The sequence below is a fragment of the Corapipo altera genome, unplaced genomic scaffold (genome assembly GCF_003945725.1).
Source record: "Corapipo altera isolate COAL_440 unplaced genomic scaffold, ASM394572v1 45, whole genome shotgun sequence".
In the NCBI taxonomy this organism is placed as follows: domain Eukaryota; kingdom Metazoa; phylum Chordata; class Aves; order Passeriformes; family Pipridae; genus Corapipo; species Corapipo altera.
The window spans coordinates 24,945,123-24,956,620 of NW_020884877.1; the positions used below are offsets into that span (position 1 = coordinate 24,945,123).

The 11,498-nt window shown below is 40.4% G+C and overlaps 1 protein-coding gene across 2 annotated transcripts in view; it reads left to right on the plus strand.

Moving 5' to 3' along the window:
- KALRN (kalirin RhoGEF kinase) overlaps positions 1–11,498 on the plus strand; it is a 504,478-nt gene that overhangs the window by 462,053 nt on the left and 30,927 nt on the right. The window contains exons 48-51 of one of the 2 annotated variants that reach the window (XM_027637175.1): positions 419–604; positions 3,805–3,976; positions 8,321–8,559; positions 9,417–9,664. In XM_027637175.1, coding sequence (XP_027492976.1) covers positions 419–604; positions 3,805–3,976; positions 8,321–8,559; positions 9,417–9,664 — 845 coding nt within the window. Of the gene's footprint in view, positions 1–418; positions 605–3,804; positions 3,977–8,320; positions 8,560–9,416; positions 10,625–11,498 lie in introns of those variants that run through there. The other variant, XM_027637177.1, reaches the window with a different exon arrangement.

The window sequence follows — 11,498 nt, forward strand, 5'->3', positions numbered from 1 at the left end:
TCCTACGAGCAGGTAGGTCCTGGTTTTTCGCACCTTCAGAAGTGTTGTGTCATTGACTGCTGGTTTAGGGGGTGATGGAGAACTCATGACTAGAGAGAAAAAGACACTACAGTAACCAACTACATAATGGGAACAGTGTTTGAAATGAAGCATGCAAAACAGTCTGCTTTGAGACCTCTTGCTTTTGGTTTTATATGCACAATCAGTGGCAATGGGAGCAAAGAAAACTTATGTTATTTTTCTTAAACTGAGGTCACAATTTACTAGGTTGCTGCTTTGATAACCTGGGGGGGGGGGATATGTCTCACACAAATGTGGTGCTGCCTGGAAAACTTGGACTGCATGAAATACAGCAGTTCATCCTGTGGGACCATGGTGGGTCAGGGTTTGTAATGGTGGTGCCTTGTCTGCTTCTCAGGGCAAACTGACAGCTCAAGGCAAGCTGCTGCAGCAGGACACCTTCTACGTGACAGAGCAGGATTCCGGAGTTCAGTCTCGGCCGAAGGAGCGCAGGGTGTTTCTCTTTGAGCAAATAGTTATCTTCAGTGAACTCCTTAGAAAAGGATCTCTAACACCAGGCTACATGTTCAAGAAAAGCATAAAGGTAAGAAATGGAGAGGGAGAGGCATATTCTGTTTGATAGTCCTATAAAGAAATGTTTCCAGTTTTCTGTGCTATGAGACTGGTTCATCCTGTTATATGTGGACAGCAATGTGCAGGAAACATTTGCATCCTTTCAGTGGATCAGATGCCATTTAAGACTGTCTCTAAATAAACCACTGGGTGTCTAAATTTACTGGGTAATTTTTACAAGGAACACAGCCAGGGCAGGTCCTGTGTCATTCATAGCTCTGAGTTAGCAAATATTGCTACAAAGCCTGCAGTAGTCAAAGGAAGTATGCAATAATCACTTTCAAGCATGATCATAAAAGGTAGGGGAAGGTAGAGTATCAAAAAGAGTCATCTTAGGCCAAACTGTAAGTCGATACTAAACCTTTATGTGACATTACTGGAAATACTCTTCCCTAATTCAGAGGAGGGCTGTTAGTTCAAATGTGAATGTTGCAAGAACATTTCAAAAACAAACAAAACCACACAGTTCTCAAAATGCAGCTATGAGAAATTATAAAACCAGCTAAGCTATAAAGAAAGCTGTAAGAAATTAATTTTGGTTTTAAATAATCTGTCCAGATTATGGGGATGGGACTAAAAGTAAAAACTGAAAGTGACCAGGAAAATACTTCTTTGTTTCCTTGTTTGTTTAAGGGGTTTTATGTTTGTTAAACAAATGCAAAGTTAACCTCTGAAATGGTAAGTGAAGATGAATGAATGCTGCACATCTCCTGGTAGAACAGCCATTGCTGTGCCTGCAGAAAGAACAAAATCACTGGTTCATTTGAATTTCTTGATCATTCGACTCTGAGAAACCAGTCTGGGATTGATTTCCTTTTCAAAGATACAGGTTAAAAGAGATGTGAGAGAATTCTCCCACAATCTCAGATTGTGTTTACTGTAAATTTTAAATGGTACGTTAATATGAAATAGAAAAGAACAATATCAGGTGAAATAATGCATATTAACCATGTATAGCTAAACAAATCTATGATAAACAGCATATTTACTGAAATGAGGGCATCATCTTGGCTGACAGAAGCTGCAGCATTTACTGAAAAGCCTACATCCATTTGCAAGTCAGTGTATTTTATAGTTTCCAACCAAATAACAGGCAATAAAGAAAAAACCTAAAGCGTACAAATAAACAGTCATCTTGATTTAGATGATTGGCTTTGATTTTATCTTTTTGCTGATTTAAATCATTACTAAAGTTGGAGATGGAAATAGCATGAATCATTTTTACTTCAGTTTATTGTATGTATAACAATGAGGCTTTTATCTGCAGGAAACAATTCCTGAATTGTATATTGTAGATAAAGAGAGAAAAATAAATCTCTCCTAATGTCAATAAAATTAGCTTGCCCCGAGGGTATGAGTTGCTTTTCTAGTTAAACAGCCTACGAAAGGAATGCTGTTCCCACTGTCTGAGTTTAAAATTTTTTGTGTGATAATTTTCCAGTCCCTTTTCTTCCATTTGGCAAAACAGCTCATTCTCCTGTTGAGTGCCTACAGCAAGTGTAGGATCCCCAGTGGCTCCATGTGCATCACTGCCACCACAGTGTAGAGTCCATGTGCTGGCAGCTCTCACACCTCTCACACTCTTGACTACCAGCCCCTATTTCAGCTTCATGCTGCTTTTGCATTTCTCTTGTGCTTTCCCACAGGGATGAGCTGTGCCTCACAGTGCAGCAGGACCATTCCCTATAGCAGGATCATTCCCTGCCTCTCTGGGCTGTGGGCATCTTTATCTCACAGTGGAGCCTCCACCTGAGACAGCACCATAGATCCCACTTCCTTTCTCTGTGTCACAGTCACTGCTGAGCACTGAGGTCTCTCTGTTAGAGTAAAAAGTACATATGACTTCAAATGCAGCTGTTCTGGTCTGTCAGGGACGTGAGGCTCCCAAATATTGTTCTCCAAGGTCTGTCACACTCAAACTGTGACAGAAGCTTCAGCATGATGTCCTACATTAGCTAAGAACCCTTTTTTATGCAGTGAGGTAGTTAGTGTTGAAAAATGGCTCATCCCTTCTGAGATACTTCTCAGTTGGGTACCTTTCAGACTCTCAAAATACCTAAGTGGGAGCTTTGGCAAATGCATCTCCCTGAGACACAAATAGGGGGTTTGAGGCTCTGACCTACATGTCCTTTTCCTGGAGCCTTAACAGGATTGACTCGCTTGCTTTGGCTATCAATCAGAGGAGGAAGAGCGCAGACCAAAAGGATGACCACTGTCCAGGCTCACTGTCTGTCCCTTTCCTTGTCCCCACATCAGGGAGTTTCTGCATGTCTCTCTAACTTCACAGGGATCCCCTGAACCAAAGGAAGAGGCTAATTCCATCTTGCAGTTTGAATGCTAGGCAGGATTCCCATGTGAAGTGGATCTCTCCATATCCTGACAGATACTCAGAGCAGTGGGACATAGACTTCTAGAGGAATGTTACTGCCTTAGTCTTCAGAGCTGTCTGCTTTTGACATGAAGACTCTCCCTCTTTTTTTTTTTTTTTTTGAGAGGCTATGCCAACCTATTCTTGTTTAGTATCCAGAGTATCTCAGAAAAAGCTAAAGTTACAAGTACACTTAAAACAGAAGCCTCACAAGGACAGAACAGCAGCCAAAATTACCATCCATATGATTTCCAGAAAGAGCATCCATGACTACAGTCAAGTGAAATGATTGCAGACAGGTGACTTTAATCTGCAAGAAATAAGATCTGTTGGAGCATCAGGGGAAAATTTATCTTTTTTCTTTTATATCTGTGCACAGTCCATTCCATTTTTAAAATACTCTAATGACTGAGATTTTCTTATCAAAGGATAAGAAATGTAAACATTTATTTAAATTGGAGGAATGATAGACTTTATTACCATATTAATAGGAACATTTTGTCTCTATTTATGTGTTACAGTAAACTTTTAGCACATCAGTCAGATCTGTGTTACCTTAAAATAGAAGTTGTAAATCAAGACAAGGCAGGTGGATGTCTGGTACATCTGTCAGAGCTTTATTAAGCATCTTATTTAAGATTTAGATTTATCTGGGTAAATCTATATGAGGCAAATTCTACTGATTATGATCTGACAGTTTGTCATTGGACTCAGTTATTTTCAGGAACATTTCACAACAATTTTGATTCTTGGGTAACGTTAACTCATGCTCCATGTAACACACTTACCTTGACTTGTTTCAGATGAACTACCTTATGATTGAAGAAAATGTGGACAATGATCCCTGCAAGTTTGCTCTAATGAGCCGGGAAACATCAGAGAGAGTAATTTTACAGGCAGCTAATCCAGAAATTCAACAAGCTTGGGTACAGGACATCAACCAGGTCCTGGACACACAAAGAGATTTCCTAAATGGTATGTACATGGTCTTTGCTCTGTTTCCCAAACCATGACACTAAATGGGATTTAGAATCTTTTTGTCTTTGTTTCCTCTATGAGAAAAACATTCAGCGATTTCTTTTCATAACGAAAATTCCCAAGGAGAAAAGTCCAGCCCAGCCTGCCTGTCATTAAACATTGTGTCAAGTGGTATCCGCAGAGTAAATGGGAAAGACTCATAATTTACAGCTGGTCTTTGAAAAGAGGCCACCTCAATGGTGCTATACAGAGATCTCTGTCCTGTATGCCAGGACTGCCTGGTGGGAAGATGAAAATGGGAGAAGGGACAGGCAAGTCTGATCTGAACTGCTGTGTGGCCCTGGAGCCTGCACTGAGAAGCTGCTGGAGCCCCACTAGAGACCACAGGTCATTCTGGCCTGGCTTTATTAGCAGCATCTCGTGGACTGGTTTTGGCAGCGAACTGGCTCCCTCCTTAAATAGGGGCTGGGTCCCTGTGCAGTTGCCCTGAATGCATCCGTCAGGATCATGTTCAGGTCTCAGGTCCCTCTGTGGGTGGTACTTTTGTGCAAGATCCTTTAAAAATGCTGGGGTTTGCAGGGCTGTGTCCCCTGGTGCCTTCCATCCTACAGGGAGATTTTAAATCTGATCCCAACCTAAGACCCTGTTGAAGCCAGGTTGCCATTTTATCTACACAGTATCTCCCACTTATTCAGAGCAAGGTTCATCCTCAAGAACCTTCTACTGAACATCACCATGTGCTACAAGCTGAGGATGTGAGGTGGGATGAAGGCTGCCTCACCACCCATCCCCTTACAGGTCCCACCTCTACAGGAGAGCAGCTACTTTTAATTAAACAAACAAACAAACAAAAAAAAAAACCAAAAGAGAGGACAAGGAAACAAGGGCAAGGGCTTGTTTCTCCTAGAAACCATGGGAGCTGTACATGAACAGGGGCCTTTCCAAAGTGTCAGCTTTGCTTTAGGAATAGATTCAAAGTGGTATGAAATAGTAGTTCAGATTCAAGCTGTGTTCCCCAAAAAAACCCAGACAAACACACACGATCAATGGAAGTGTGTATTTTGAAAATACAGAGGAATCAAATTCGGTTAACAGTTTTAGCTTCTTCTTGTTCATGAATGGATGAGGGAAAGAGAAGGAAACAGGACTAGAAGAAGAATCTAAAAATAGTATCTCTCTTGTTTGTTTGGAAGCAACAAAGTTGAAAGCAACAAAGTCCAAAATTGCTTTGCACTATTCATTTCAAAACAGCTTTTTCTTTAATGCAGCTTATATTAAAGTTCTGTATTTAATGACTTAAAACATGTCCAATAATGAAACTTATTTACTTGAATCAAAATGTGTTGACTCTGCACAATCTGTTAGATGTTTTGATTTTTGGGTTTTAGTGTTCGGTTTTGTTCATTTTTTGTTGCAAAGTTGGATAAGGCTCTTGCAGCTCACATCAAAGCAAAAGTACCCTTTTCTTCAATGTGTAGGTTTTTGAAGTTTTAAGTCAGCTTAATTTTACTTTTGAGAAGTTAACTGGAAAGGGGTTACATGCAAAAATTGTTTGTGATAGTTCAGAAACTACTGCTGGGCTGAGAAGGGAAATAGTGTTTCATCCATGATGCCACCACTTGGTATTGGGTTTTCATGACTTGGAATAGAGAGGGGCTCATACAACCATTGTAAAATGATTCCTTACATATTCTGGTGGGATGAGCAGTTTCAAGTTCTCCAGTTTGACTAGTTGGTAACAAAACCTGGATGGTTTTGTGCCAGTGCAGTTGGCTTTAAATGAGGAATTATTGGAACAGAAATAAGCTTCACTAATACTTAGCTACAGACTTTTTTTAAAAAAACTTTGTGAGAACTCCAGAGGCACTGATGCAGGTGTTTTCTGTTCCTTCCACATCTTTATTGCTTGTTTTTTTTATTTTTGATATATTCGCTCTTATCCTTCCAGACTTAATGCCCTGTGAGACCCTTTTTCTACTGAAGCATCTTCACAGACCCTATTTAGCCCATCTTCTGTGAGACCAGCAAGCAGTCTGATGGGATAGGAACACAGTCATCACTATCTTTGAAGCTAAAAGTAAAAATAGATTTATATTAAAACACAAGCTTAAGGATTTACCTTAAACCTATAAATAAATCCAAGAAAATTATATTGTATCCAGTAGAGCCTGTCCAGTCCAGAACATTTTAAGTGGCTTTTAGAATGTAATCTTATTGAGGCTGACTAATCTTTAAATACGTTCTTTAGCTTTGCATTTCATTAAAGCAGATGTTTTCTGTCTTTAAAATCATACTAAATCCACGCTGAGCCTGTGCTGTGTAAACTTAATAACAAAATATTCCCTGTGAGTTCTTGCTCAAGCTGTCTCTTGATTTTCTCTCTTGGATAGGGAAGCCCTAAAGAGTACAGGGCTATGTTCAAAGCATCCACAGTTCACAAATGTAAAACTTAGTACAATTACACTGTAATATTCAAATTTTTCATATTTTTCCTTGAAAAAGCAAAGGCTGCTAAGCTTGAGAAACAGGCTGTGCACCAAAAGACTGGTTAGTGTGACTGTTCTTTCATTTTGCTTTAAGAATCAAACTGTAAAGAAAATATGTCACTGATGGATATATTTCATAAGGAAAATGCCATTCATCTGCACCTTTTTTTTAATCATGTTTTGAGGGGCAAGTTGAGAGAGAAAGAGAAAATGCAAGTACCTACACACTGATTTTGCCAGAAGCTTCTGAGAATACTAACAGATGTTTGACAGGAGGCTGGAAGCCAGGCATGACTGTGATAGTTAATGGTGGAATTAGTATCACAAGTGGACACTCAACTAAATATCTTTTAAAAGCACTGGGTAGAATAGACCGTTTCAAGATAGATTGATAAATATTCATTCACATCTTACTGTTAAAGACCTTGCAGCTGAATCTGCTGTATACAATAGAAAAATGTCACTGTCAAAGTCATTGTCAAAGTTCTCCCCAACCTTCCTTGCCCTCTGTAGCTGATCTGCAGCAGGACCAAACCATTTCCAGCTGCAGCTGAAGTAAGCAAGTGAAACTGGCAGTCACTGTGGCATAAATACAATCTGCTTTTGTAACAAGGGTCACCACGCAGGTTTTGGAGCCAGTTAATCTTCCAGATTGCTACAGATCTATGTTTGTGTCCTTTTGAAGAAAATGGTGATCTGGCGTCCTCCTTGATTTTTTTTTCTTTTGTTCTTTAGTATGAAGTGATTTCTCTTTGAAGTTGTTCTGCCTTTCTCTGGAAGGAGAATGCTAGAGAGTACACTGTGTGGTGCTGAGCCTTTCTGTTTTTCTTTACTTTTCCTCTTGTTGGGAAAGACATTCCTTCTGTTGTGGTTCCCTGGTGGGGCTGATGCTGTGACATTATGTCCTCTGTCTGCCTCTTGCTAGACTAGTCTCTCTGCATTCCAGTAGGTTTAGTCTGGTGCATGTACACAGTATTAATTGACTATAAATCATCCATTAAAGCCACATGACATACAAGAAACCAAACCCAAAGGTCTGGGGATGGTAGTCTGAGCCTAGAAAATCTGTTCCTTTCCCATTCATTGTGAGTTCCAGCCCTGATCCCTTCTCCTCCAAACGTAACAAATTATTTATTTTTTTTAAATTTGGAATTTTTATCCTTCATTTTTCCAGTGTAAGCTCTCTTCATGACTGTGAAACATGCACTCTCACAAGCACACCCTTTTTTTTTTAAAGGCTTACGAAGCTGTTTAGTGTTGCCTGTTGGGTGTTTTCTGGAGAGGCCTGGACTGCTGGGGTTAGTGTCTTAGAGCCATCTATGCTTTCTCACTTGCTGGTCAGTTACAGCAGTTTCCTTGAACCAAAGCAGTTAATGTAAAAAGCACATTGAAAGCCAAGTGCCAGTGCATCACGTATAAAGAGTATTTAGCCATTGCACTTTTGGGAATATGCAAATGAGACTTAGGGATCTTGACCTGTATTTTCTGATGTTAGCAAAATTCACTGTAAATGTACTATGCATCTCTTATTCAGGCTTTCATTTATTTTGACTAGGAGATGTGATTAATTTGTATGATTTCAAAGAACATGAATGCAGACATATATTTTAGCCCACTGTGTTGGTTAGAGAAGCTCTTCTTTGCAGTAGCTGTGTTCAGTTCATGCACAGCACGGTGTAACATGCTTGTGTCCTGCCTGGCCATGAATGCACCATGTGCTTTCATGGGTGGCATCTCCTGTTGCTGTTCAGTTTGCAGCTTACATGTCTGCCCTGTTTGAATCACTCCACACACCCCCTGCAGCCCCTTGCAAGGCCGTGGAAGGCATATGGCTAATCCTTGTCCTCCCTTGCAGCGCTGCAGTCGCCCATAGAGTACCAACGCAAAGAGATCAGCTCAGCAGTGCTGAGGCCCCAGGCTGGGAGGGCCCCTCAGCCCAACAGCAGACCCCATTCCTCTATCCCAGTGGGGTCTGAGAAGCCTTTGAAGGCTACATGCCGTAACCCATCTCTCCCACCCCTGAAGATATCTACCTCCAACGGCAGCACAGGGTATGAACACTCACAGCCTGGAGACAAGTATGAACAAAGCAAGGTACTGAGCTCATCTGATAAAACATGATCTCATAGCCGGTTTCTTATGCCATAGACGATCTGTGAGGTTAGCTCTATCAGCTAACCAGCTCAACAGGAATCAACATACTGAAGCAATGGTGGAAAATGGGATTTGGGATTAAACAGAGACTGCCATCCAGATGGATGACATGTTAGCTGGGAAATGGATACAGAGCCTGACCCTGGAGCACTGAGCCCAGTGTTTTTCAGGGCACTGTGCTTGTTGCAGATCTGGTGAACTAGATATCCATTTGCAGTACTGGCAGCAGCAATGCTTTTCTAACATCCATTAACCACCCATTCCTGAAGAGGTCTACTCTGCTGGTATTCCAAGAGTTTAGACCTTTTGCCATGTAACATCTCTCAAGGTGCAAGCTGAAAGTCATAATTCAGGTGCATGTGCACTGCACACAAACCACCAAAGAGTCAGTAGCCACCAGCAATGTTTCAACCCTGCTGCTGACTGAGGTTGGCCAAAGCCACTTTCAATATGACCTATATATACGTGTGAGTATTCATTCAACCTCTAACGTTGAGCCTTCATTGGTCTTTCCCCCACTTTGGCTCAGCACAGACAGTTCATCTGTAACACCCAACAAACAAGAACACACAGGGGCGCTGTCGCTAGCAGCTGTGAAATCTGATGTGATATAGGAGATTGGTGTTTGCTACCTTTTAGAGTCTTAAAATCCTTTTCCGCCAATGTGAACTTCAAGTGTTTTGTATCTTTTTCCCTGGTACGGTTCGTTTCGAAATAAAGTATCGGGGTTGCTGCTGAGAAAAACAGGTTCCTTAGCGCTGCCCGCTCACCGGTTTCTGTTGTGTCCATTTTCACAGCCTGATTTGGGAGGGTGCAATGGGACCTCTTCCATGGTGGTGATTAAAGATTACTATGCACTGAAGGAGGATGAGATCTGTGTGAATCAGGGACAGGTGGTTCAGATCCTTGCTATCAACCAGCAGAACATGTTCCTGGTGTACCAGCCTGCAAACGACCACTCTCCGGCCGCTGAAGGATGGATCCCTGGCAATATCTTGGCTCCCCTCACTAAATCCACCACAGATAATAGCGACGGAAGCATCAAGTAAGTGCCATGTTGGCTTCGCTGGGAGCACTGTGTGGATTTTTTGAGGAAAAATAAATAAATAAATAAAAATAAACAAACCCAAATGGTAGGGCATTCCTGCTGATTTTAATCTACAGTGCCATTGGAACAAGCTGAGTGGTCAATCCGCAGCGTCGGGCAGCCATGGTGGATAGCTCGGGTTTTGCTTATTTTCCTTTTCTGGGCGTTTGTTTATACTTTGGAGAGAAATAAAACCATAGACGGTTAAAGATTTGCTTTACGTTACACCATTTTACACCGACATGGACCTGCTTGGACTGGACTTATATTTATGTTGTATTAAGTTACTAATCTATATATTGGTTATAACAGCATCTAGCAAAAAAAAACCCCACAAAAAAATCCAGGCCCCGTGTTGGACTGAGGTTCGCTTCTCAAGGAGGAGAGATTTTGTTGTCTATGGCAATTTCCTTGTACAGCTTGTATCTTTTTTTTAATTTCGTTTTGATTTGTTTTATTTTTTTTTTTCTGTTTGCAGTAACTTTTGTAATATACTTTTTGGTTTGCAAGTCCCCCATCCAAGTACATTCCTGTATAAAGTATTTTGCACTATTTAAAAAAAAAGAGGAAAGAAAAAAACTCATATTGATGAAGTCAGGTTGTGCAATATAATGGATAGTCGCAATGTTCCTCATTGTACCTGTAATGTAACTAATTTTAAATGTACTATTTTAAATATGTAAAATAAATTTTCACCATGAGCATGTTTTAATGAGGTAAAAGAACTAGTTTGACCCTTTTTTTGGTTTTGTTTTGGTTTTTTTAATTTTGTTTATAATATTTTGTTGCTTATTTAACAAATGTGTGGATATATATTTTTCTTTTCTGATTTTTAGAACTTTGTCAGTCTGAAATGACTAATGCAAGAAAGTGGTTTTTTGGTATTAAATACAGAAGGTACAACCCTCTTTTCAGTAATACCTGTTGATTTCTTTTAACATCTAAAATGACTAGGTGGTAATGCATGATGTATGCTACAAATTGTGTTACCTTACACAAGTACCTCAAGGCGCAGAATTGAACACGAGGAAAGATTTTGTGACAGATTCGCTAAAAATAATAACTTGATCTCTGCTGCCGTTTCAGTTAAGAGAAATTGTGACTTTACCTGTCAGTCAGTAATGAATGCTACCTGGAATTGCATGTTAAGCCAAAGGAATTGCTTAGCATGTCTCTTGCACATCCACCACGGCCATTCCTGGGTTCCTCTCTAACCACAGTATGCAACCACATGCCCTTAGATTCATCCACTGTACTGGGCTCCTGGTGAAGACTGATTTCATGGCAGCTGTACAGTAAAATTCTGCATCAAATTCTGTAGTCAGATGAATTGTGGCCAGAAATGTGTAACAAAATTGGGAGACACATACATTGCACTTCTCTCTTTCTTACTGCAGTGAGATTTAAAGTCTTAAATAATTTTTTCAGACTCAAACAGCTGAAAACAATCCTGAAAACAAAATCAGACTTGAATAATAGGAGTCCTATGGGTAAGAAACAACCTGGAACTGGTGTTATCTTCAACTCTATCTAGTCTGCCAGATCATACTGACTAATTAGTTTAAGTAATAAAATTGTTTCTTAACAAATACTGTACACAAAATACATGGTAATTCAGTAGTGTTGTCACCATGTATTATTCACCGACAGGTCAGGGAGTCCATCAGCCACATCCTTGACTCTTACTGTATCTTAAAGGAAAACGTAACTGTCCTGAAGTGTTGGATAACTTGCTCTGCTCTGCACATCTCATTGGCCCTTCTCCAGAAACACCCAAATACCAGTCAGCACT